At 44.0% G+C, this 27,927-nt stretch overlaps 1 protein-coding gene across 2 annotated transcripts in view; it reads left to right on the top strand.

The window, feature by feature from the left end:
• The first annotated feature begins 7,173 nt into the window (after positions 1 to 7,173).
• The window catches only part of atp2a3 (ATPase sarcoplasmic/endoplasmic reticulum Ca2+ transporting 3), a 263,331-nt gene continuing 242,577 nt past the window's right edge, over positions 7,174 to 27,927 (top strand). For both annotated transcript variants that reach the window (XM_068010067.1, XM_068010066.1), the window contains exon 1: positions 7,174 to 7,455. In XM_068010067.1, the coding sequence (XP_067866168.1) occupies positions 7,338 to 7,455 (118 nt within the window). In that variant the 5' untranslated portion in view covers positions 7,174 to 7,337. The remainder of the gene's footprint in view (positions 7,456 to 27,927) is intronic.

Raw genomic sequence — 27,927 nt, 5'->3', positions numbered from 1 at the left:
AACAGTAGTGACACTTCAAAAATACTTCATTGGCTATAAAGCACCTGTAGCGTATTGAGAATTGCATTGTGCATTTCTCCCATTTAAGGCTACCATACACACATATACCAGCACAGAAACATAGAAAGCAGGAGTAGGCCATTCATTATGATCATGGCTGATCATCCAACTCAGTAACCTGTTCCCGCTTTCCCCCCATACCCTTTGATCCCTTTAGACCCAAGAGCTATATCTAACTCCTTCTTGAAAACATACAATGTTTTGGCCTCATCTGCCTTCTGTGGTAGCGAATTCCACAGGCTCACCACTCTCTGGGTGAAGAAATTTCTCCTCATCTCGGTCCTGAAAAGTTTACCCCGTATCCTGAGATTATGACCCCTGGTTCTGGACTCTCCCACCATCGGGAACATCCTTCCTGCATCGACCCTGTCACATCTTGTTAGAATTTTATAGGTTTCTATGAGATCCCCCCCCTCACTCTTCTGAACTCCGGCGAATATAATCCTAACCGACTCAATCTCTCCTCATACGTCAGTCCTGCCATCCCAGGAATCAGTCTGGTAAACCTTCGCTGCACTCCCTCTATAGCAAGAACATCCTTCCTCAGATAAGGAGACAAAAACTGCACACAATATTCCAGATGTGGCCTCACCATGGCCCTGTATAATTGTAGCAAGACATCCCTGCTCCTGTACTCGAATCCTCTCGCTATGAAGGCCAACATACCATTTGTCTTTTTTACCGCCTGTTGCACCTGCATTTTTTCCTTCAGCGACTGGTGTACGAGAACATCCAGGTCTCGTTGCATATTCCCCTCTCTGTTTATAGCCGTTCAGATAATAATCTGCCTTACTGTTTTTGCTACCAAAGTGGATAACCTCACATTTATCCACATTATACTGCATCTGCCATGTATTTGGCCACTCACTCAACTTGTCCAAATCACCCTGAAGCCTCTCTGCATCCTCCTCACAACTCACCCTCCCACCCAGTATTGTGTCATCTGCAAATTTGGAGATATTACATTTAGTTCCCTCATCTAAACCATGAATAGATATTGTGAATAGCTGGGGTCCTAGCATCGATCCCTGCGGTACCCCACTCATCACTGCCTGCCATTCGGAAAAAGACACATTTATCCCTACTTTCGTGTCTGCCAACCAATTTTCTATCCATCGCAATACACCACCCCCAATTCCATGCTCTTTAATTTCACACACTAATCTCTTATGTGGGACTTTGTCGAAAGCCTTCTGAAAGTCCAAATAAACCACAGCAGAGGGAGTCTGGAGGAGAATAAAGGAATCCATGTTTTAATAGCACTTGCAGCAATTCTGTTTTTTACTGACTCTGGCTGAACCTTACTGTTTCTTCTCTGGAACATTACAACACCTTGGGACATTCTGAAGTCAAAAAAGGCTCTATATAAATGTAATTTCCTTTTTCTCTTGGGTACCAATGGGGGATGTATGGGAGGTTGGGGGGAATCCATGATAGGATAATCATATGTGGAGTCTGGATGGAGTGGGATTGGTGGGCTGATGCTTTTTTTCACTCTTATGATCTTATTCTTTGTCTACAGTAGTGATGTTGAATAAGGATATTTTAAGTTGTTCCCAATTAAAATTTTCCACAAACAAATTCTCTCCAATTTATAAAAAAGTAGGTCAGTTCTAGTCCATTAGCCGAGTTTGGTCCCTAAGCAAATGAGCAAGAATTCTTTGTTCTCATTGACAACCTGATATAGATTTGAGTGAGTGACAATGAACATGGTTGAATTGCTTGGTTGCCAACTAGACCTGTAATGAGTGGCCAGTCAGTGAGGTAGGAGAGCACTACCAGTGCCTCTGAAACATTACTGCAGGATGGAGAACCAGCTTCAGGAAAGGAAAGGTGAAAAGAGGGAAAAGGTGGAATTTGTCAAAGAATGTGAGCCTCGTACCAAGCCTGGATACTGTACTCCTATAATTGTTACATATCATCATGTTATGCTAAACCTCTTTGTATCTTGCTGGAGATTGAGTGGGCCTGAAATCTTGTCCCTAGTCAAAGTGCAACTGGAGCTGACCTCTAGTTGAGGGACCAGAATATGGGGCAGAACCAGCTTGTCCCTGGATTCTGGCCTGTTTTTTTTAGTTCCAGCCATTTGCTGGGGGTGTATTGGGGCAATTCCCAGATTTCCTCAGGAATTCTGTTCTTCAGGCTCTTAAAAGGCCTCAGCGTTAGCTATTTTATACTTTATGGCCTTTAGCCTTGGTGGAATCCTACATTGTGGGCTTTTGTCCTTCAATTTGATTTCTTTATTTTCAAAAACAAGTAATGAAGGTGCACAATTTAATTGGCCTTTCACTCCAGGTATTTATCATGACATTGTACAACTCTCCTGTTGAATGCAGGGAAGTTGGTAGAATTGAAGATAATAGTCTTTGAGGATGTAACAGAATGAAGGGCCTAACGGGGGACAAAAATTGTGTCCTTGTGTATTTCATGTCATCTGATAAGAGGAGCTTATTTTACTGGCAAATTCTAGGCATGATGTATTATAAATTTGTTAGGGCCAATATCTTAATCTCTCCAAATTGTTTTCAGTGAAAATGTAATTATTTGAACAAACCATTTATTTTTCCTTTGGTTTTTGCAGCTTCCTGGTATATTCAAAGTTGTATCATATCTTTGTTAAGTGTTATCAGAGAGCGTGTGCTGATAGACTTTGTGGTACATTTTACTGTTTTGCTGGAGATTTGTTGCTGAATTTTCTACTCGCAAGGGATTAGTCCTGGGGAATAAATGATTTCTCATCTTTTTCTCCAGCACTTGCTGTTCAGGTTTCTTTAAATGTCCACTCTCTATGGTGCTCATACCTGATGGAGTCTGGCTCTGTGGGTGCTGGTGGAGGCTGGCTCTGTGGGTGCTGGTGGAGTCTGCCTCTGTGGGTGCTGGTGAAAGCTGGTTCTGTGGGTGCTGGTGGAGTCTGCCCTGTGGGTGCTGGTGGAGGCTGGCTCTGTGGGTGCTGGTGGAGTCTGGCTCTATGGGTGCTGGTGAAAGCTGGTTCTGTGGGTGCTGGTGGAGTCTGCCCTGTGGGTGCTGGTGAAAGCTGGTTCTGTGGGTGCTGGTGGAGTCTGGCTCTGTGGGTGCTGGTGGAGTCTGGCTCTGTGGGTGCTGATGGAGTCTGGCTCTATGGGTGCTGGTGAAAGCTGGTTCTGTGGGTGCTGGTGGAATCTAGCTCTACGGGTGCTGGTGGAGTCTGGTTCTGTGGGTGCTGCTGGAAGCTGGCTCTGTGGATGCTGCTGGAGTCTCACTTTGTGGGTGCTGGTGGAAGCTGGCTCTGTGGGTGCTGCTGGAAGCTGGCTCTGTGGGTGCTACTGGAAGCTGGCTCTGTGGCTGCTGCTGGAATCAGGCTCTATGGGTGCTGGTGGAAGCTGGCTCTGTGGGTGCTGCTGGAAGCTGGCTCTGTGGGTGCTGATGGAGTCTGGCTCTGTGGGTGCTGCTGGAAGCTGGCTCTGTGGGTGCTGCTGGAAGCTGGCTCTGTGGGTGCTGGTGGAAGCTGGCTCTGTGGGTGCTGGTGGCACTCTAATATCTCATCCAAGTGATTATTCTTCATGTAGGTAACACTCTCACTCCAGAGACTTGAGCACACAATACAGACTGACTCTCTCTGTGCGGTTCTGAGGGAGTGCCGCACTATCACAGGTACTGTCTTTCAAATGAGATGTTAAACCAAGGCCCCTGCTGCTCTTTCAGGTGGATGTAAAAAAAATCCTATGATATTATTTTAAGGAAGAGCATAGGTAAGTTCTCCCGGTGTCCAGGCAAAGATTTATTCCTCAAGCAATGTCACTCGAATAGAGTATTTGGTCATTATCGCATTTCTGATTAGGGGATCTCGCTGTGCACAGATTGCATGCTGTTTTTCCTACGTTACAACAGTGACTACACCTAAAAGAAAAAGTGCTTCATTGGCTGTAGAGCTCTTTATGACATTGTGAGGTCATAAAATGTACAATTTAAATGCAAGTTCTTCTTCCTTGAGTTTGACTGATGAACTTTGGTGAGATATTGGACCTTGGCAGTCAATTCTCACCCTTTTGTCATCTTGTGTCTCCAGGAAGAATGTTGCATGTTGCATGGCAAAGTAAAAGAAAGCGTTTACAAACCTATGGGCAGGCAGGCTCTGAAAAGAAGCAAGTGTAAAACCTATGAAATCGTGGAAAAGAATGAAGGAGCACTTTTTCACATTAAGGGTAGTGGGAATCTCCCAAAAAGGCTTTAAACGCTGGGACAATTGAAGCTTTCAGCCTGAGTTTGCGAGATATTTTGGGTAAGTGTATAAAGGGTTTTGGAGCCAAGGCAGGCAAGTGGAGTTGAGGTACAGATCAGCCATGATCTAATGATATACCTCTTTTGGACCAGCTGGGAGGTTGTTAGTAAAGAGGAACTAAGTGCCCCTGCTGAAAGGGGCACCACTAATATGCTGTAACAAAACCCCCAAAATCTTTAAAGGAAACTTAGCTAAACAGACTAACATGACATCCCAGGGGTGATGATGCACTCCAATTCCTCGGGTGCCCACTGGTCACGGACAGCCTGTAGCATGCAAGTGGAGACTGTGTTCTCCCTCTCCAGGGACAACTGGGCGCGAATGTAGCATGATCTACTTATATAGGGGAGCAGGCTCGAGAAGCTGAATGGCCTAATCCTGTTCCTATGTTCTGCACATCCTTATAATTAGAATCGCTGGATTGCAATCGGACATGGGAATTGTGTCCAACTTTTCTCATCTGTGATTTGGAATGCTGAAGCTTAATTGTAATGCTCAGGCTGCCAGCTTAGATGGGCTAATTCCAGGTGTTTTCAAATGTTTTTTTTTCCCAGTGTGAATGCTGCCTGGCTAGTTAAAGCAACAACAGCCTTAATGTCCCAAGGTGCTTCAGAGTTGTGGATTGTCCCAGAGCAGAGGTTGGAGGGTGGGGGGTACTAAGGGGAGACAGTCAGGGTCGCTGTTGAAGAGATTAGGTTTTGAGGAGGATGGGGAGAGATGTAGCAAGGAGGATAGGGCCTCAGGGAAGGAGCTCTCGTAAACACATGAGAACATGCTCCCTGCCATATCTTGCTTTCCCTTTTTTGGAGCTTGCAAAATTCAGGTTGGATTCAGGCTCATACTGAGAATATCTGATGTGTGATTGTGGTCTCACCCTCTAAATAAGATTCATCAACCTGGTGGAACTGAATTACCAAAATGGGTTCCAGATTTCTAAGTGCATCTAGTTAGATTAAAGTTCTTGTTGCCTGAGCTACTGTGAATTTTAATCAAGGATTTCTGTTATTTAATTAACTGGTTTGTACAAACTCCTTCCTTCATCTAAACTGGTGCTCAAGTCAGATAAAACAACAATAACTTGCATTTATCTCGCCTCTTTAACATAGTAAAAAGTCTCAAAGTATTTCACAGGAGCGTTCTTAAACAAAATTTGACACCGAACCGCATAAGGAGATATTAGGACAGGGAGGAGGTAAGTTTTAAGGAGCATCTTAAAGGAGAAGAAAGGGATAGAGAGACAGAGTTTTAGTAGGGAACTCCAGAAGTTAGGGCCTGGACAGTTGAAGGCAGGGCCGTCAGTGGTGGAGCGATTAAACTTAGAGATGCGCAAGAGGCCAGAACTGAGGGAGTGCAGATATCTCGGAGGATTGCGGGGCTGGAGGAAATTAGAGAGATAGGGAGGATGAGGCTGTGGAGGGATTTGAAAACAAAGATGAGAATTTGAAAATCAAAGCTTTGCCAGACTGGGAGCCAATGTAGGTCAGCGAGCACAGGGGATGATGTGTAGATGGGACTTGGTGTGAGATAATTACACACAGTAGATTTTGGATGTGTTCGAGTTTATGTCGGGTGGAAGATGGGAGGCAGGCCAGCCGAGCATTGGAATAGTCAAGTCTGGAGCTAACACGGATCGAAAAGGTTAAGAGTGATCCAATTCAGCCTGAGGGACTGGAGGGAGGAGTGTGGAATTAGCATCAGTGGTAATAGAGAAGAACTTGTGGTAGGGCTGAAGACGATGGCTTCAATATTCCTAATATGTAGCTGGTGCAAGTTGTAACTCATCTGGCACTTGATGTAGGAAAAGTAGCCAAATGGTGAGGAGACAGTCAAGGGTTTGAGAGAAGGGGTGGAGAAGCAGAGCTAAATGGCATCAGCGTATCTGTGCAAGTGAATGATGTCTTAGGGTTCGGTGATGTGATTGCAAGACAAAATAAGCTGGCAAGAAAAGGCTTAAAAAACATGTACAAACTGACCCCTGCCTCCGCGTGCAAAATGAAATACACCAAGTTTTACTTCCAGTCAGATAAAAAGAAAAGTCTGAAATAAAAACAGAAATAGCTGGAAATACATCGGGTCAATCAGCATCTGGAGAAAGAAAGACAGACCTTGACATTACAGCTGGGCACGTTTAGTCAGATCTGAAGATTGAGAGATAGGGAAGGTTGGAAAAACAGAAAAATTAGTGGAGGAACGAACAATGTATCAAGCACGGGGGCGGGGTTAATGTGTTAAATGACCTGTAGACCACTTAACAGTTAGACATTATAAAGTACCATCAGTGATAATGCAGACATAGAGAAAGGGCAAAATGTGGGTCGTGTGAACAGCATAGGGGAGATCCGCGCAAACAAAAACTTGGTAAAGAAGGAAAATACAGGATTCAGTCCATGAGAAAGAAACATTGCTGGCGAAACACAGTGTACCCTCTGCCAGGGCTGTAACTCCCACCCCCTCTCCCAGCTTGGCACGGTGACCAATGTCACTTTGCACCGTGCCAGCCAGACTGCAGCGAGGAGATGGGGTTTGGGAGCCCAGACAGCGACTGAAGCAAGTCCGCCTGCCACAGCTCAGCAAACATCGGGAAGTACAGGCAGAGAGAGTTTGTTACACTGAGAGCCAATCACAAGCTGGGGCAGGGAGCCAAGTGTCGATGATGTCATTGCCCTGAGAGAGGGGCGGGGCTTGTTTGAAAGTTCCGTGACATCGCTAACCTCCGCAGGGCGGGAGCCAATCAGGGCGGCCCACATGCGAACAGGTCTGGAAGGGAAGTAGTGAGGGAGGGGGCGTGGCCAGGGTAGGGGGCGTGGCCAGGGCAAGGCGAAGGGGCGGGGCCGATGGAGGGGGCCGGGCCAGTCTCGACAGTTCGCTGAGCCAAACACACCTGCGGGTGAAGGCAGACAGCAGCAGCCGGAGCGGAGCAGCAGCAGCAGCAGCAGCAGTAGCTCTAGCCTGAGATCCAGCGGGAGGCGGAGGAGCCGGAGATCACAGAGCCGCCGGGAGCAGCTCGGTAGCGGGCAGCATGGAGAAGGCACACAGCAAGACGGTAGAGGAAGTGCTCGCCTACTTCGGGGTGAATGAGAACACGGGGCTCAGCCCCGAGCAAGTGAAGCAAAGCGCCGAGCGATGGGGACCCAACGGTGAGTGAGAGACGGATGGGAGCACCCATGGGTGAGGGAAAGGAGAGGGGGCGGACTTGTGGGTAAATAAGGGAGAGGAGAAAGACCCATTGGCTAGTGAAAGGTGAGAGGGAGAGGGGGCGGATCCATTGGCGAGTGAGGAGGAGGTGCTCCCAATGGGGAGTGAGGGAGGGGAGTGGAGCACCCAATGGGGAGTGAGGGAGGGGAGTGGAGCACCCATTGGGGAGTGAGAAAATGGAGTGGAGCACCCAATGGGGAGTGGAGCACCCAATGGGGAGTGGAGCACCCAATGGGGAGTGAGGGAGGGGAGTGGAGCACCCAATGGGGAGTGAGGGAATGGAGTGGAGCACCCAATGGGGAGTGAAGGAGGGGAGTGGAGCACCCAATGGGGAGTGAGAAAATGGAGTGGAGCACCCAATGGGGAGTGAGGGAGGGGAGGGGAGCCCCCAATGGGGAGTGAGGGAGGGGAGGGGAGCACCCAATGGGGAGTGAGGGAGGGGAGGGGAGCACCCAATGGGGAGTGAGGGATTGGAGTGGAGCACCCAATGAGGAGTGAGGGAGGGGAAAGGAGCACCCAATGGGGAGGGAGTTTTGAGGGAATGGGAAGGAGTCAGACGAGGAAGGGAGTGAGATACTGAGGGGGAGCGTTGGTGTCTGAGGGAGAAAAGAACGTTGGCGTGATGAGGAATTGGAGGAGTGTGTTGAGTGGGGAGGAGTGTAAGGGTTGTGAGGGAGCAGGGGGGACACTGAGTGGGGAAGAGTGAGTGTGATCCAGGGAGGGATGGAGGGTTGGGAGCCTCAGCTGTCACTGTCCCTGCTACAGGGAGCAGGTTAATGCTGGTGAAGGTGGCAGGACATGGACTGGAGATTTGCCAGAACGGCCTGGGGGTCTCTCCTAAACCCTGAGCCGTCATTCTCCTCTGTGAGTGGCACTGCTCGGGTTGTTGGGTAACAGCCTGGCACCAACTTCACTGTAGGAATTTGTTTAGAGTTGACAGGGGCTTTACAGTATTGTGTGAGAGAGAGCTCATTGTTTTACATACAATTTTTTAAAGTATATATACAGAAACATCAGGCTTTCATCAAAATTGGTAGCATTTAGGGCTGGATGCAGAGACACTGTTACAGCGTTTTTTTATACCATTTTTGTATTGATTGAAGGACGATCAAGAAAGTAATCTGGAGGAGTGTAGGGGCGTTCTGTAGAATGACTCCGGGCCACAGATGTCTGGTTAGGCTGGGAGATCCAATAGGTCAGCTGTAGGTGACGGACACAGCACAGTGGGCAATGGAAGGACACTGATGTCGAGCGAAGACAAGGGTTTTCCTTATTTGGGCCTTTGGTGACAGATTAAATAATTTGTAACCACCCAAGGAGACTGTTTCGTCTCCTTAATAATCTACCAAATTTAATATCTAATATGGTAATTGTGTTGCAATTAATTCACCAAGATAATGAGAGGCTGTGTACGATGTGACAATTTCTCTCTATTTTGTAAAATGTTTAAAATGTTCCGTCTGATTTTTGACTCAAATTTTGCTGCATCACCAGTTACTGTTAACGTGCAGAAAATATTAAACCCAGGGATAAATGTGATATTTTAAATGTTTGCACTGCTCTCTCTGACTGGCCGCCCCAGAGTGGGGCCAGTTCCTTGGAGGTGGAAATTACAAGTCACACCAAGTAAACAGACCATTCGGCCCATTGAGTCCGTATTGACCCACATTTGATGGTCGATTGTTGGTTGATCTAGCTTCCAACTCGTAGGTATGTGGTCAGTGGCCTCTCCCCTCCTCTGCTCTCTGCATGTTCAATCCCAACCCAATACACCTTTCAGAAGAGTCCCGCAAGCAGGCGAGTTGACATTGTCAGTTCAGTTTGGGTGCCTCTGTATTGAGTAAGCGGGATATGCAAGACCCAAACTAAATACTCCAGTCACACTCGCTGGCTGCTACAGAGACCAATGTGACAGCGTCTTATCTTATTCAAACCTTTTAATCAAAAAAAAACATCGTTAAAATTTAGCAACAGCTAACAATAGTTGCCTGCCTTTAGTGCAAATAATCTTTGTTACGAGTCTTGCATTCAGCTTTGTGATTGAAAAATTCTACACAGCCTTCATTGGGATTCTCTGAAATATATGTACAATTTAGCTTCAGAGTCTAATGAGATGAGGACATCTCTACGTTGTCAATTGTAGGGTCTTGGCTTTGCTAAATGCTGCACTGTCCACATAGCCCCCTCTATCTACTGTACGCGGTTGACTGCACCTCCTTCATTTTAGCTGGATACAGGAGTGCTTTTCCTTTTATAACGCTGGCGCTGTTGATGCCGTTCATTGAATTCAATGTTTACTGTGTAGACGTTGACTTGTTGGTGCTGCAGGCTGAATCCATTGAATAGTTCGGAAACAACTTTTGAAAAGAGCAGGAATTAGGATGTGTGTTGGTGCAGTGAGGTCATCAGCCCACCAGAGGTGTGTTGGCATAATGATTCCTGACCATTCCCGTGTTAATCCTGGAGCATTTACAGTACCTGAGCTAGAGAAGAGTGTGGGGCTTTAACTGTTGCTTTACCGAGAAATCATCAGAAACTAAAGAGGACTGAGACTAAAATACATCTATTATAGTTCCTGCCTGGCTAGTTGTTTTATATGACATAAAAGGCATTGAATAAGAGAAAGGGAGAAGGCAAGACTCTTGAAATGAACCAATAAACAGAAAAATGAATCAGCAGCCGAGCGACAAAACAAAACTCTCTTTGCACTTTAACCCTTGAGGAAGTGTTTACGAAAGCCGTGTATAATCTATAAAGTATGAAGTAATCATTTAGTGTTGGGACTACGAAGTAGGAGGTGCATTCTTGAAGGAACAGCAAGCAGTGGGATTGGGGGCTCTGCATCCATGTGGAGAGGAACATATCTTACAACAATTGGTTATTCTAGATATTAAAATTTGATCAGTCCACCTAAACAACCATTTTGTCTCTCCATTCCCCTCTTGTTCCGACGTTGTAAACAGTGACTGCTCTTTAAAAATACTTCATTAGCTGTGAGGTCGTGAAATATTGAACCAAACACCAGCTGGCCATCACCTCCTTTACCTTTCCTTCACTCAGTGTTGCTGTCGCACTATCCAGGTGTTAACCCATTCTAGTACAGGAGGGGGAATCTGCTGATATTACAAAGTCAGAGTGAAGCTACACTTTGAGCTGTTTCACAGAATTGTTACATCACAGAAGGAGGCCATTCAGCCCGTCATGTCTGCGCTAGCTCTTCAAAGGAGCAATTTACCTAGTGGCCCCCCACCCCACCTTCTCCCTGTAACCCTGTGCATTCTTCCTTTTCAGACAACAATCCAATTCCCTCTTGAATACCTCAATGGAACCTGCCTCCACCACAGTCAGGCAATGCATTCCAGATCCCAAACACTCGCTTGCATGAAAATGTATTTCCTCATGTCCCCATTGCTTCTTTTGCAAATTACCTTAAATCTGTGTCCTCTTGTTCTCGATCCTTCTATCAACAGGAACAGTTTCTCTCTATCTACTCTGTCGTGACCCCTCATGATTTTGAATACCTCTGTCAAATCACCTCTCAACCTTCTCTCCTCCAAAGAGAACAGTCCCAACTTCTCCAATCTATCTATACAACAGAATTTCCTCGTCCCTGTAACAACTTTCATGAATCTTTTCTGCACACTCTCTAATGCCTTCATATCCTTCCTAAAGTGCGGTGCCCAGAACTGGACACAATACTCCAGTTCAGGCCAAACCAGTGTTTTATACAAGTTTAATGTAACTTCCTTGTTTTTGTACTTTATACCCCTATTAACAAAGCCTAGGCTGCTGTATGCTTTATTATCCTTGCTCACAACCTGTCCTACCACCTTCAATGTTTTCTGCACATATACCCCCAGGTCCCTTTGCCTCTGCACCCCCTTTAGAATTGTACCCTTTATTTTATATTGCCACTCCTCATTCCTCCTACCAAAATGAATCACTTCACACTTCCCTGCATTAAATTTCATCTGCCACTTGTCTGCCCATTCCACTAACCTTTCTATGATCTTTTGAAGTTCTACATTATCCTCCTCACAGTTCACAATGCTTCCAAGTTTTGTATCATCTGCAAATTTTGAGATTGTGCCCTGTACACCAAGGTCTAGGTCATTAATCAGGAAAAGGAAGGGCCATAATACCAATTCCTGGGGAACTCCACTACAAACCTGCTTCCAGTCTGAAAAACCCCCATTAACCACTACTCTCTGTTTTCTGTCACTCAGCCAATTTCGTATCCATGTTACTACTGTCCTTTTATTCCATGAGCTATAACTTTGCTCACAAGTCTGTTGTGAGGCACTATATCAAATGCCCTTTGGAAGCCCAAACAATAGCTGAAGCATATATTCCAATTTCTGCCCCAAAAAGCTGCCGAGACTTTTGTTTACCCACGTTTGTTCTAACTATGTAATACTGTTTATGGTATTCTGTTAATTCAATCGCTTAATCTGATCATTCAAGGACTTGTTTCCTAATATTTATGCTGCTTAATTCAAATTATTGGGCAATACTAATTTTTAGTGCAAAAAAAAAACCTACCCCGAAAATATCAGGGTGGTCTATAATGTTAAACATATATAGTGAATTTTTTAGAAATGTTTTTACTGTTGTACAGGGGTGGCAGTGTATGTGGTATAGGCATAGTGAAGGAGGTGAAGTTATCACGTAATAGCACGTTGCCTCACTTCCTGCCCCGCAGCACACCGTTGGAGGTGGATTGTGCTGAATTTATACAACATAAACTTCTCTAAGGCAAACATGGGAATCTGGAGAGAGCTTCAGAGTCAGTGTTAACCTGGGATTCAGAGTGGACAGATGGAGATAGATAGAATGTAATTGAACTGGATTGATCATTGAAATAACTAATTAATTTATTGCCCTGGCTTCCACTAATTAAATGCCAGCACCTTAAATCACAGGCCGAAAAGCTCACTGAGCTGTAAGTTGGGACCTATTGAGGCATCTTACACAGCATGAGAAAAAAACACTAAGAATAGAAGCAAATTGCTCATAATTCCGCTGCTTGGCAACAATTGAGTGTACAAAAGGGAGTTTTATCAACATTATATAATCCCACGTGTTAAAAGACCTTTTCAAAAGTACATTCTTCTGGTGACCAGCTCGCCTGATGCTACTTTCCATTTTCTGTTGCCATTAAGCTGTTCATGCTGTTTCTGCATTGCCCATTCAACAATAACTACATTTATATAGCACTTTTAATGTAGTAAAACATCTCAGTGCACTTCAGAAGAAAGTTAACAAAAATTGACACCACAGCAAAGAGGGATATTACGACAGGTCATCAAAATCTTGGTCAAAGAGGTACATTTTGAGGAAGGTCGCAAAACAGGAGAGAGAGGCGGAGAGATTCCACAGCTGCAGGCACAGCCGCCAATGGTAGGGCAAAGGAAGTAGGGGATGTGCAAGAGAGCCAAGTCAGAGGAACGCAGAGCTTTTGGAGGGTTGTAGGCCTGGAGCTGGTTGTAGAGATAGGGAAGGGTGAGGCCATAGAGGGCTTGTGATGATTGGAATTTTAAAGTTGTGATGTTATTGAGCTGGGAGACAATGTAGATCAGTGAGCACATTGGGTGTTGGGTGAATGGAACATGATGCAAGTTAGGGTATAGACACCAGATGAGCTCAAGTTATTGGAGTGGGGAAGATGGGAAACTGGCCTGGAGAGGATTGGAATTGTCATGTAGTAGATTTATACAGGAGCCTTTCGACTGCAATATTTTCCTCTTCAGAGCATCTTAAAAGTGATGACATATTCATGGAATTGTCCAGAAATTCCTCTTATGCGAGTTGGATCTAGTACAGTGAGAATCCAATTTCACAAAATATGCATGTGTTCGGTAATATATGTGCTATACTGCTGGATCTCTTTTACAAAGTTGTTTCATCAGGGATGACCAGAGCTATATGAGCAATATTCTCCTTTTCATGGATTTGTTTTTATCTCTGTTTTGGAATGTCATGCCCCATGTTCTTATAGTGAATGTCGGGGATTCTCTACCCCAGAGGGTTGTGGAGGCTAGATCACTGTTAGTATTCAAAGAGGAGATAGATAGATCTTTGAAATATTGGGGAGTTGAGGGCTATGAGGAGCTGGCATGAAAGAGGAGTTGAGGTCTGGGGCAGATCAGCCATGATCTTATTGAATGGCGGGGCAGGCTTGAGGGGCCGAATAGCCTACTCCTGCTCCTATTTCCAATGTTCTTATGTAAACCCATGAGCAAGAATTAATACAGTAAAAATTCAAAAAAATAAAATGATTACCCTGCTGGGCCCTGCAGATAGCTATTGAGTAGAAACTGTCTGCTAAGGTCCAGATGTGACCTATCAGTCTGCACACAGAGTATGTCGCACTCTCTGAGAGACAGCATCATTATTTACTATATACCATAGTGGGCAGTGTACTGAGAGAGAGCACAGATTGCAGGCTCTTTTATGCTGTCATTCAGTAATGTTCATTAAACAAATGTTATAATTCTACCAAAATTAAAAGGCAGAGTTTGCAAACAAAAAAGCCATCAATAGGTTATTTATTGTCATTTCCACATAGACAAAATTCTCCAGTTATTGATCTGTATCAGCATTAGTTTTAAGAATCGGTGTGTTTACCACACATCTGAGGTGGGGAGAATGGCTCAGTACATCACTCCCTCACTCACAAGTGGCAGGAGTCATATACTTCATCACATCACTCTATCATTCACAATAACTGAAGACATTGTCGCGTCTTTCTCCCTGGGGTAGAATGCGTGCTTCCTTCTCCTGGTCCCTGGATAACTGGCAACTTATTTTTGTTCCTGTGTACCAATAAAAACATTTCCTGCATTTTAAATATTGTTCCTTTGGATAGCAGATGGAGCGGAGTCCTCAGGACTGTGAGTATTCCAGGTGATCTTGGGAAGTGGGCAGTATATACCGGCGGGGTGGGGATCACTTTTACAATGGGGATCATTTTTACAATGGGGAGGGGGGCATTGGTGGGAGTCTCGGGAGTGTCAGTATTTAAAGGGATGGGGAACCTGGAAGTGTGTCAGTATTTACAGAGGGTGGGGTTCCCAGAACAGGCTGATGTTTACAGAGTGGTGTTCCTGGGGGAAAGGGGGGTGGTTGGTAGGGTGGGGGACTAGGGCGTGTGTTGGTATGTAGTGAGGGGGCGGAAATGCAGGAGCGTATCAGTATTTACTGGGGGTGGGGTTCTCTTGAGTATATTAGGTGCTACTCCTATAGTGCAAGATGGAGCAGACCTGTAGAACGTGGGGAAGCCTGAATTTGTGGTCTCGCATTACTTGTAAATCTGGCCACATTTGTAAATTGTTTTGCAGAAGCAAGTTAGATGCACAAAGAAACAGACGTGGCTCCTGATGGTATAAGTAATAGGGAAAAGCACAAGTGTTCCCCGGACACCAATGCACAAACTAGGATGAAGAAAGATGTGCGTACAAAGACAAATGATGAGACTCTGAGATGGAGAAAGACCTGTTAGCATATAGTCTGAGAATGCAATTAATTGCCCAGCTGACTATACTTGGACCAAGTACAGTGTGGATAATTCAGCTGGCAGCACAAGCTGTACTGTAAGTGGCAGTTCAATGATAACTGGCCTTTTGGATACTTCACTGTTGACCCACAGTATTTTCAGCTAAAACTGAAGCAAATAATGTGAGATGAGCTGGTGTTGAAAAAGTTAGTCAACTGGACAAAATGGATTTGCAAAGCTTCAATAAAAATTTGCTGCTCTTTTTCTGGTTACTTGAGGTTTCCACACTTGTCAAAAGCTAATTTTATTTCTGTTCATGATTTGCCAGTGGGATGGGTGCAATATGAATGTAATGTGCATCTAGTTTATGCAGTGCACTAGTCTGTGAGACACCTCCACAATGAGACCCATTCTAGGCTCAATTCTGAAGAACTGGACCATTCCGGATAGAATCCTGTCTCTTCTGTTTTTGATTCTTGGGTCGGCCTGCAGTTGTCTTTGGGATTCTTGGGCTAGGCAGGGCCAGAATCAGCCAGAGTTCCCATTCTTGCTCACAGTCCATTGGCCCTTGTTAATATGTATGTAAGTAAATGAAGGACTGAATGTGGCTCTGCTGTGATTCCTTCCTTGACTGACTGCCCATTGTCTAGACTTGCACAAGAAGAAAGAGTCCTTTGAGCAGAATGTAGAAAGGGCACCACTGCTGTGGAACTGAACCCCAGTAAGAGTTCAAGGGAAAAAAGAAAGACTTGCATTTATATAGCGCTTTTTGCAACCGCCGGATGTCTCAAAGTGCTTTACAGCCAATGAAGTGTAGTCATTGTAATGTAGGAAAAGCAGAAACCACTTTGCACAAAGCAAACTCCCACAAACACCATGTGACTAACCAGATAATCTGCTCTTTTGTGATGTTGATTGAGAGATAGATTTTAGATAACTCCCCTGCTCTTCTTTGAAATAGTGCCATGGGATCTTTTACATCTACTTGAGCAGGCAGATAGGGCATTAGTTTTACAGCTCATCCAAAAGGTGGCATCTCCAACAGTGCAGCACTCCCTCAGTATTGCACTGGAATGTTAGCCTTTATTTTTGTGTTCAAGCTCTGGAGTGGGACTTGAACCTGGAACCTTATGACTTAGAGACAAGTGTGCTACCAACTGAGCCATAGCTGGCACAAAAACAGAGGTGGGGAATTGGGATACCTAAAAGTAGTTTATTTAGCTACAAATTTAGGTGCAAGTGGCCACATTTTACTTGGGTATAAAAGCTTTTGTGTGTGGTACAGGTACTGTTGATAGACCTCAATACCAACGAGTGCTGGAACATCTACGCAGGAATGCTCACTGTAGAATGTTAACATTAGTTTTTAACACAAAATTTTATCCCCAATCACCCTTGGTATCAGCTCTGCTACCTTTTATTTTTTATTCTACTTTAAGGTTATGAAAGGAAAACTGTTCCACTTGCTGAAATTGGTTCTTTGAACTGTTTAAGAATTGATAATCCTCCAGGGATTTTTTTCACAGAAGTTCAATCCTGTCAAATGCTGAGTGAGTTTGCCAAAATGGGCAGTGATTATACTGGGATCAGGGTTTCTATGAACCGGGAACTGGGATCAGGATCTCTATGGCTCTATCAAGGTAGAACATTCTCAAATCCTTCTGGCCCAGCTTCTTCAAACTATTCATTCACCAAATGGGTGTCAGCCGATCCCAAAAAACTGAACAGAAGCTGTAACCTGGTCCAAGAACTGTTTTCCAGTTTTGGGCGACACTGGCTTGTGTATGTGAATGGTCGCACACTGGGTATAAAGAGGAGGATAGTTGGAAGAAAAGCAAAGAGGATTGCTACTGCAGCAAGAAAAAGTGAGAGGGTGGGTGCAGGTCTGGGAGGACTGGGCCAGCTCCACACCACTAATGTCCCACCAACACCAATAGGCTTTGCAGATACAAGCATTTTTAACACAGAATTTACAACTGTGACTTGCAGTTATTCATAATATAATCTCGGGGTGAATGTGAATGAACCAAAGTATAACATTACCTTTAGTTAATATGAAAAAAGTCCTGCATTTAAATAGAATCATAGAATAGTTACAGCACAGAAGGAGGCCAGTCAGCCCATCATGTCCCTGCCAGCTTTCTGCAAGAGCAACTCACCTAGTCCCACTCCCCTGCCTTTTCCCCATAGCCCTGCAAATTTTTTCACTTCAGATAATTATCCAATTCTCTTTTGAAAGCCACCACACTCTCAGGCAGTGCATTCCAGATCCTAACCACTCACTGTGTGTAAAAAAAAAAGTTTTTCCTCATGTTGCCTTTGTTTCTTTTGCCAATCACTTTAAATCAATGTCCTCTGATTCGCTACCCTTCCGCCAATGGGATCAGTCTCTCCCCATCTACTCTGCCCAGACCTCTCATGATTTTGAACACCTCAATGAAATCTCTTCTCAACCTTCTCTTCTCCAGCCTATCCACATCAGGAAGTTCCTCATACTTGGAACCATTCTCATGAATCTTTAATATTCTCCCTAAAGTGTATTGCCCAGAATTTAAAAATATATAGATTCTTTCGTGGGATGTGGGCATCGCTGGCAGGCAAGCATTTGTTGCCCATCCCTAATTGCCCTTGAAATGAATGGCTTGCTAGGCCATTTCAGAGGGTAGTTAAGTGACAGCCACATTGTTGTGGGTCTGGAGTCACATGTAGGCCAGACCAGGTAAGGACAGCAGATTTCCTTCCCTGAAGGACATTGGTGAACCAGATGGGTTTTTATGACAATCGATGATAGTTTCATGGCACCATTACTGAGACTAGCTTTCAGTTGGACACAATACTCCAGTTGAGGCTGAAGCAGTGTTTTAGATTCAGATTCAGCATAACCTCCTTGTTTTTGTGCTCTATGTCCCTATTTATAAAGCCCAGGATACCACATGCCTTATTAACCACTTTCTCAACGTGCCCTGCAACCTTCAATGATTTATGCACATATACTTCTAGGTCCCTCTGCTCCTGCACCCTCTTGAGAATTGTACTCTTTATTTCATATTGCCTCTCCTCGTTCTTCCTACTAAAATGAATCACTTCATACTTCTCTGCACTGAATTTCACCTGCCACTTGTCTGCCCATTCCACCAGCCTAATTCCTCTCGAAATTTATTACTATCCTTCTCACAGTTCACAATACTTCCAAGTTTTGTGTCATCTGCAAATTTTAAAATTGTGCCTTGTACACCCTAGTCCAGGTCATTAATATAGATCAAGAAAAGCAGTGGTCCTAAGACCGACCCCTGGAGAACCCCAGTATATATCTTCCTCCAGTCTGAAAAACAACCATTCATCACTACTCTGTTTCCTGTCACTCAGCCAACTTCATATCCATGCTGCCACTATCACAATCTTGGGACATCCCAAAATGCTTCACAGCCAATGAAGTACTTTAGAAGGACTGTCAACTGTTATAAAGTAGAGAAATACAGCAGCCAAATAGTGCACAGCAAACTTCCACAAACAACAATGTGACACTACCCAGATCATCTGTTTTAGTGCTGTTGATTGAGGGGTAAATATTGGCCAGAACACTGGGAAGAACTTCCCTGCTCTTTTTCAAATCGTTCCTTGGGATCTTTTACATTCATGTGAGGGGCAGATGGGGCCTCGGTTTAACATCTCATCCAAAAGATGGCCCCTCTGACTGTGCAACGGTCTGTCAGCACTCTACTGAAGCACAAGTCCAGATTTTTATGCTGAATTCTCTGAACCCACAACTGTTTGACTCTGAGATGGGGATTTAACCATTGAGCCATGGGTGACACTTATCTGGTAAAGAGATATTCCTTCACTCTCTTCGGTTCTGTTTTTAATCATGACCTTGCACACTAATGATTCACTACCATGTTTGATGTGATTTCATAGAATTGTAGAGATGACACCAGAGAGTAAGGCTATCTGGCCCAACATATCAGTGCCTGTGCTCGCTATTCAGCTAGATCAGTTTAATCCCATTTCACTGAATGTTACCAGTTTTCAGGACATCAGTGCACTTTAAGTTACCAGTTATCATCCAAGATGCTCATTTGGTTGACATTCTCTTCCTTCTGTGTGTGGAAGTGGAAGAATGATGAACCAGTGGCTAGATTGCCAATAGGTTGTTGTGTTTTTGAAACAGAAGTTTTCTCTAGTCTGCTCCCAGGTGACTGATTAACATTGAGGCTTAGGGACTATAATTGGAAGCTGGAGGAGGTGCTCATGGAAAGACATATTAGAGTCATACAATACAGAAGGAGACCATTCAGCCCATTGTGCCTGTGCTGGCTCTTTGGTAGAGCTATCCAATTAGTCCCATTCCTAAAATTCCCATAGTTAAACAAATGTTTTCCTTTCAAGTATTTATCTAATTTCCTTTTGAAAGTTATCATTGAATCTACTTTCACCATCCATGCAGGTCGTGCATTCCAGGTCATCATAACTCGCTGTTTATTTTTAAAAACATTTGCCTCATCTCTCCTCTGGTTTATTTGATAATTACCTTAGATCTGGGTCCTCTGGTGACCAACTCTCCGGTCAGTGGAAACAGTTTCTCCCTATCTACTCAATCAAAATCCCCTCATAATTTTTATTTGTTCTTGTCAACTGTTGCAGTTTTTTGCTCGTGCAGTCCCAATTGCACACCATGGTCTCAATTTAACCTGGTGTTTTCTGATTTTTACAACTGCCTCCTATCAAAATAATGGTTATGTTACTGGGCTAGTTATGCAGAGAACGTGAGTTCAAACCCAATCATGACAGTTTAAGAAGTTGAATTCAGTTTTCAAAAAGCTGGTATCAGTAAAAGTGACCGTGAAGTCCTTCAATTATTGTAGTGAACCAGTCAATTTTCTTAAATCCTTTAGGGAAAGAAACCTGTTGTCCTTATCTGGTCCGCCCTGTACGTGACTCCAGATCCACAGCAAAATGTGCTTGGCTCCTAATTCCTCTTAGAAGGGGCCGAGCAAGACACTCGGTTGCATTAAACCACTACGAGCATTTCAAAAAGAAGGCCGACCAACACCTTCTCAGGGAAACTGGGGATGGGCAATAAATGCCAGCCTTGCCAGTGATGCCCACATCCTGAGAATCAATTGTATGGTAAGAAATGTTCCTAATTCACTAAGCCGCACCACTACACCTTTTTATGCCAGCTCCCGAATCTGCTCAGTCCCACCCCTCCCTTGCACTGTTCTCCCTCCCCCTCACAACCCGAGTTAATTTCCTTTTCATTTTGTGCCCTTTCTCTTGGTCCAGATTTTGGGATGTCAAATGTTGGCAAGTATGGAAGCAGTGAGATAGGTTTTATAACAAAGAGGCTGAGGTATTAAACATCATTAGATAAGAAATAGGAGCAGGAGTAGGCCGTATGGCTCCTGGAGCCTGCCCTGCCATTCAATAAAGTCATGGCTGATCTGATCCTGGCCTTAACTTCACTTTCCTGCCTTCACCCCATAACCCTTGACACTCTTGTAGATCACAAATCTGTCTATCTCAGTCTTGAATATATTCAGTGACCCAGCCTCCACTGCTCTCTGGGAAAAGAATTCCAAAGATTCACGACCCTCAGAGAAGAAATTCCTCCTCATTTCCGTGTTAAATGGGAGACCCATTATTCTGAAACTATTCTCCCGAGTTCTAGATTCCTCACGAGGGGAAACATCCTCTCAGCATCTACCCACTCAGAAACTGATATGTTTCAATTAGATCACCTCTCATTCTTCTAAACTCCCACAAGTATAGTCCCAACCTGTCCAATCTTTCCCTCTTGCAGAATAACTTGATGAACAGAGGTTCATGTCTATCGTTCCCTCTCAATCATAATTTTATCCCTTGTCCCTGTTTCATTGGAGGGGCAGTAAAAAAGAAAAGCCTGTGTTTCCACAGCGACTGGTGGTTTAAGACTATTTTGAAAAGTAATGTCATTGGTAAATGCCGTTAATTGCTGATGACATGTTTGTTCGAGTGGATTCTGGCTTGGCACAAAGTTACATTATACTCCTTGATCTGCTCTCATCTGGAATCAACTGAGCTCTTTAACCAAAGACAATCAGCATTTTTACAGCATCTTTCAGCATCTCAAAAAGCACTTCACACAAGGAAGTACTTTTTTGAAGTGTAGTCACTGTTGTAAATTCGGGGAAAGCAGCAGCCAATTTGTGCACGGCAATATGGCACAAACAGTACTAGGATAATGACCACATGATCTGTCATACTGATGGCCGAATTACCTGTTTTTCAGTGATGTTGGCTGATGACCAGAGCACTGGGGAGAACTCCCTTGTTCATCACAATATTTATAACTTCTCATCCTCTAAGCATTGGTGCATAATTATCCTGCAATCCTCAATTCAGTCTCCTTATTGACTTTCACAGATAAATGAGTCCTTTAAATGGAATGGAAACAGAACAGTTCTCAACCTCCCCCACTCCCGCCTCAATTGAAATTTATTTTCAAAAGAATATTGACACGTTGATAATTGAACGCATCCTCTTATATTGGCCTTAACTTTACAAGTGCGGAGTGTGGGATTGAGAGCACGGGGTGGTGGTGTTGGGGGTGGGGGCGTGCTTGGTTGGGGGGGGGGGTGAGATTGGAGTAGGGAGGGGGAAGGTGGCACAAAGAGAGAGAACTGCAGTTTAACAGTGTGCCCTGTATAAGGAGACAGAGGGAACTGATGTAATTGTACGCACCGACTGACCTGCTGCATCCAGGAGTGTTGTGAATTTAAATAACCTGAAGCAGCAGATTGATGGCAAGGGAGAAAGGTTTGAGGCTGTGGTCAGGGTTTGATCAAAGAGCTGGGGGTGAGATTGCTACAGTTAATTATCACTCCATAGTACCAGTGGAATCAATAGCGTCGTGTTTCACACTGACTCTGACCCCTTCTGTCGCCACTAAGCTTATTTATCCTCTGCAGACAGGTGATCATGATGAAGGATGTGACAGTAGAGCCCGAGTGAAGCTACTGTTTAATCACCAGTAAGAATCTCTTGATTCTTGATGCTCTGAAGGTCTTTTCTAGAACCTGTGATGCTGAAAATGCCGCAGGATATTAAAATGACAGTGCTTCCTCTTGTGAACCAGAGGTCGGACAGGCATATGTTGAGTTCTGATTGTTCAATATATTCAATACACTATTCAATAGAGAATTCTCATTTATTTCCAATATTGCTGTCAGATTGGCATTGGACTACAGGGAGGGACAATTGTTTCCGTATGTCTGTCTCCCTCTTAGATTTTGCAACTGTGAGAGGGATGCTTTGAAAATTGCACAATGTGTCAAGATTAGAACATTACACATAGAGACTGATCAGCATTACTTATCGAGGTGGGGACAAAAGAGGACTGGAGTATTTAAAGTAGTAACATAACCAGGACAATTAATTCCATTTGTATGTGTATATTTTCAAATTCCTATGCATTCTTGAATTGTTTCAAAGAAACGCCCTTGTCATTGAGAAATGTAGAGGAAGTAAGGGACCTTGGAGTGAATGTCCACAGATCCCTGAAGGTGGCAGGACAGGTCGATAAGGTGGTTAAGAAGGCATATAGAATCCTTTCCTTTATTAGCCGAGGTATAGAATATAAGAGCAGGGAGGTTATTCTGGAACTGTATAACTCATTGGTTAGGCCACAACTTGAGTACTGTGTGCAGTTCTGGTCACCTCATTACAGAATGGATGTACTTGCACTAGAGAGGGTACAGAGGAGATTTACGAGGATGTTGCCAGGACTGGAAAAATGCAGCTATGAGGAAAGAATGGATAGGCTGAGGTTGTTCTCCTTGGAACAGAAAAGGCTGAGGGGAGATCTGATTGAAATTTACAAAACTTTGAAGGGGCCTGGATAGAGTGGAGGTGAAGGGTCTACTCACCTTAGCAGAGAGGTCAGTGACGAGGGGGCATGGATTAAAAGTGTTTGGTAGAAAAATTAGAGGGGAGATGAGGAAAAACTTTTTCACCCAGAGGGTGGTGGGGTCTGGAACTCACTGCCTGAAAGGGTAGTTGAGGCAGAAACCCTCAACTCATTTAGAAGGAGTCTGGATATTCACCTCAAGTGCTGTAATCTGCAGGGCTACGGACCAAATGCTGGAAAGTGGGATTAGAGTAGGTGGATTGTTTTTCGGTCGGCACAGACACGATGGGCCAAGTGGCCTCTTTCTGTGCTTTAAACTTTGCATGATTCTATTACTTACCCAAGTATATCTATCAATGTAATTAAAAATCTTGCATGTAGTCTGCACCAGTTGCCTCTCACATCTGAGACATTATGCTGACAACATATAATGTATTCATCGCACAAAAGTATTGTAATTAGCTCAATTAATCATGCCTGTTAAGTTGCCAAATATCCAGTTGACTAGGTGAATGAAAGTACCAATGAAGAATGAGTATTCAGCAGAAAGTGTTTTTTCTAAACTACCATCTGTGGAGAGAGAAACAGAGTTAATGTTTCAGGTCGATGACCTTTCATCTTCACAGATGCTGCCAGACCTGCCGAGTATTTCTAGCATTTTCTGTTTTTTTTTTCAGATTTCCAGCATCCATGGTATTTTGTTTTTGTAACTCGTTTACTGATGCCCTTTCAGGCAAGGAAACCTGCCATCCATACCTGGTCTAGCTTATAACTGACTCCAGTACCCCACCAATGTGGTTGCCTATGAAGTGACCTAGAAAACCAGCCCATTGTATTAAACTGCTATTTCAGGGCAGCTAGGGATGGGCAATAAATACTGGCCTTGCCAGCAATGTGTTCACTTTCTGAAAATTAATTAGTTTACAAAAACTGACTAAATTATTTAGATGCTCTTTTTAGTATACAATGTCCCTTCTTCACTCCGGTTAATGTAAAGTGCAGGAAATATTTCCTCATCATTGGCAGTTATAGATCCCATGTTTTGGAATTCCCTTTCTAAGCCTGTCTGCCTTTCCACCTCCTTTTACCCTTCTTGAAACCCACCTCTTCAACGGAGCTTTTGCCCTCCCTCCTAATATCTCCTTTGGCTCATTATCCGTCGTTTGATTATGCCTCCGTAAAACATTTCTTTGTAAGTATGTTTGAAGGTGCTGTTTAAATGAAAGTTGTTACAACAACATGACCAATGCACAAACTTTATATAAGAATGAAATCATGAAACTAGCCTGTAAAATGGGTTAGGAATGTTTGCAAGAAGCTTCCCCACCTAGGCCTGTCCTTCTGACTGGAGTTAGGAGCTTTAGCCAGCTTGGGCCTGGGCTGAGAATTTCCGCGATGATTTCTGTGAGAGATGCGCATCACAAGAGTCCAGTAATTGAATTCAGTCAGGCTTTTCCTTCTCTGTAACCACAGGCTGAGCTCAAGCTTTCGAAATCGTATATGCGATTAGAAGAATTGTTAATTTTTGGGTTTGGAAAGATGTTCAGTGTCACGGTTTATATTTAATCAGTGTTTTGCAGCAGTTTTATTTTGATGTCTCCTCTCTCTTGAATTGTGCTGTGTTCCAGTTCCACACACACTGTCTGTGCCCCAGCATCTTGCCAAAGTGACCATGCTTCATACATGAGCATAGGCAGTAGACATTGTCAGGCTATTTGACTGTGGGGGCATTGCAGACAAGTCCCCTGCTCTTGTCACCCTTTGTACCCACATATCTAGAAACAGGAGTAGGCCATTCAGCCCCTTGAGCCTGTCCCACCATTCAACCAGATCATTACTGATCTGTCCCTCCACTCCATTTACCCACCTTTTTATATTCACCTAACAAAAATCTGTCGATTTCAGTCTCGAAAATTCAAGGAAGAATCATTGGATGGTAGTTAGGAACCTGCCGAGTATTATTTCCTCTTCTATGGTATTGAGGTGTCTCCGTTTCAATCATTAACTGCAGTAATTTCTCCTGCTGTCTCCTAAATTTCTTACATTTAATATTGTACCTATTGTGAATCATTGGAAAGAGTCTTTCTATCTCTGTCCCATCCCTTCACCAATTGAAACGCATCTATCAGATGACCATGCAATCTCCTCCTTTCTAATGAAAACAGTGGCAATTTTTCAAGTCTTTCTTTGTATTGATATTTCTTCATACCAGGCAGTATCCTTTTGATTCTGTGTTGTACCCTCTCTATTGCCTCAATATCCTTCCGATAATGTGGAGCCCAAAACTGCATACACTGCAATCTTACTAAGGTATTATTTGGATTCACCATTACATGTTGTATTTTATCTTCTATACTACTTGTATAAAAAACAGTATTCCAGCAGCTTTTTAAAGGCCTTTTCCACTCTGTGCTGCTTTTTATGCCTTGCGTTCTTTTTCATTGAAAATATAATTACTTTTTTTAGCCTGAGTGCACCACCTCACACTGACATTGAATTCTATCAGCCACTTTTTTGCCTATTCTACCATCCCCCTTGCAGCTCCCTTTGGTCCTTTTTATTATTTCCTGTGCCTCCTATTTTAGTACTTTCTGCAAATTAGGCACCGTGGCCTCTAATCCTGTATCCAAATATACACTGAGAACAGAACACTGGGACTCAATCATTCTTAAAAGCTATCTTTAATTCCTATTGTTTCTTCCCTTCTAAACAGTTCTTAATTGAATTTGCTACCTCCTTGTTAAGTCTATGCCCCTTAATCCAGTAGTCTCCTGGTACCTTGTCAAAGGCTTCTTGAAGGTTCATGTACACCACATCCACTGCAATTTTCCCAACCTCCAGATCGGTCACTTCCTCAAAGACTCCATTTGGTTCTTCATTTCTGAAATCCATGTTGGCTGCTTCTAATTTTTTTCCCCTCTAGGGTCAGATTTGTACCAGATTAATGTGCAATTCAAATGTGTCTTAATTCAAACACAATGGGCTGAATTTTCATTTTGGAGTCTGGACCCCGAAGTCGGGAGCATTTCTGTGTCCCAAACTGTGTCAGCAGCTGACATGTGGTGCAATTTTGAAGGAGATGGGCAATAAGTGGCCAGAGGGCGAACTCTCTGTCAAATTAAGATGGCGGGCAGGCTCCCAATGCTGGAGGACTAATAGGAGGCTCTCGAGCACTGAGAGACTGGCAACCCCCTGACAGGGGTGGGCGCTGCCCATCTGGGTAAGAGAGAAAGAGAGGGTGCCTCAAGATGGAGGTGCCCTATGTCCACAGCTGCATGATTGCCATTGTGGAGGGGGAGCTCCTCCACAGGACGGCCTGTGGTTGCAGCTGTGGCCATCTCAGTATGCCACCAGTTGGCCTTAGAACATTGGTCTTAATAGGCTGTTTAATTGCCTTAATAGACTACCCACCTCTAGCAAAATGGGCTGGTGATGGGAACATGCCACTCTCCAACACCAATTTTCTGTCCTTTCTGCCTCCAGTCCCATCACCAACCCGATTCGAGAATTCTGCCCAACAATTCCAGTCAACTGGATTTGATTGACCTGAATGGAGGAACAAGTAACTTGTCTGAAAATCCATTGATTTGACTGATTCACCAGGGTGATGCAGGGATGTGAAACTATAGTTATAAGGATTGATCCAGGGCTGTGGATGGAGTGGGGCAGTGAGTGCCGTTTTGGATTGTTCTAGCAGAGAGCCCTGACAGACTCAATGGTCCAATGGGTCCTGTGCTGTAAAGCTCTATTAACAGATCCACCACACCTAGTTGATTTGGAGACTGTGATCTGGGCCAGTTACTAGTGGCAGGAAACACCCAACAGAATGGGGTCTGAGTGACATCAGCCCGGAATAAACACCTTGTAAAAGAAAGTAAAGTCATGCAAATTTGTTTGCTGGTGCAGGATATAACATTTGACACTGCAAATGGCAGATCATTAAAGAGAATGAGCTAACTGTGCTGATGAGGATAAGCTGCTGTGAAGCATTGGCCATAGGTAGCATGGAGAAACTGACAACTTTTCTTCATTAACCCCCAACATTACTAATCTTTCATAAGCTAGGTTGAAAAAGAACAGTACAAAGACCTCTGTTTTGCATTATACAAATGCAGCTAAAGTGCAACAAGACTGGCTGTGCATTACACATAGTGTTGATGGAGCAGGTTTGATTTGTGATTCATTCAGCCACCCTGCAAATACTCACATCATGTTCCATGTTAATAAAGCATTCATTCTGAGTTTTCTTGCAGAAAGCTGTCTCAAGAACCACACTAGTTACAGGAGTTACACTTTGCATATTAGTTAGAGAGCTGTCTACATAACCACTGGTTACAAGAGGTACGCATATATGAACAATAAATGCACATCTTCAGGGAACCCTCACAGATTCCGATTGCACCTACTGCTGATCTGCTTCTCATGTTTATAATGTAGTGTTTCCTGTGTATAAAATAACGGCCATTTGGGCTGAGGTGCCAAGTGGTTAACAGCCAAGTAGCTCAGGTAAAACAGCTTTGAAGAGTTACCATTTTTCAGAGTGCTAACTCGCAATTAGTTCCACAGGTGCCACTGGACCTCCAGCACCTTACCTCAGTAAATGGCCATTCTTCATGTGAGTCAACAGACTATTTGTTGGGGCATCCCAAATGAGCTTGATCTTGTCCTCATTAAAAATCCATATAAGCACTTTTTCCAGCAGGAGACACTTGTCAGATGGGGGAACCATAACTAACTTGTTCCCTACTCCTCAATGTAGCGACACTGAGGCTGATTGTACTGTTCCTGGAACATTGGTTGAGAGCTTGGTCTGTATGATCAATGGAGTTATAGCAGCCTGAAATACTGAGACTGAAATTTGTTTTAGCTTACGGATAAAAATTTAGACCAAGTATTCTTTATGAAGGGTGAAGAAGGACTGAGGTCCTGCAGACTTCAAAGGTATATTCTTTTGATATGAATCTTGAGCATGATTTCACCCCTTCTCCTCACCACCCACCAGCCGTCACAACGAGTTTGTACGTTCCTTGGAGA

This window comes from Heterodontus francisci, chromosome 30 (assembly GCF_036365525.1).
Source record: "Heterodontus francisci isolate sHetFra1 chromosome 30, sHetFra1.hap1, whole genome shotgun sequence".
NCBI classification, from domain to species: domain Eukaryota; kingdom Metazoa; phylum Chordata; class Chondrichthyes; order Heterodontiformes; family Heterodontidae; genus Heterodontus; species Heterodontus francisci.
Note: the sequence above shows the minus strand (reverse complement) of the source record. Positions and strands in the feature narration are given on the sequence as shown.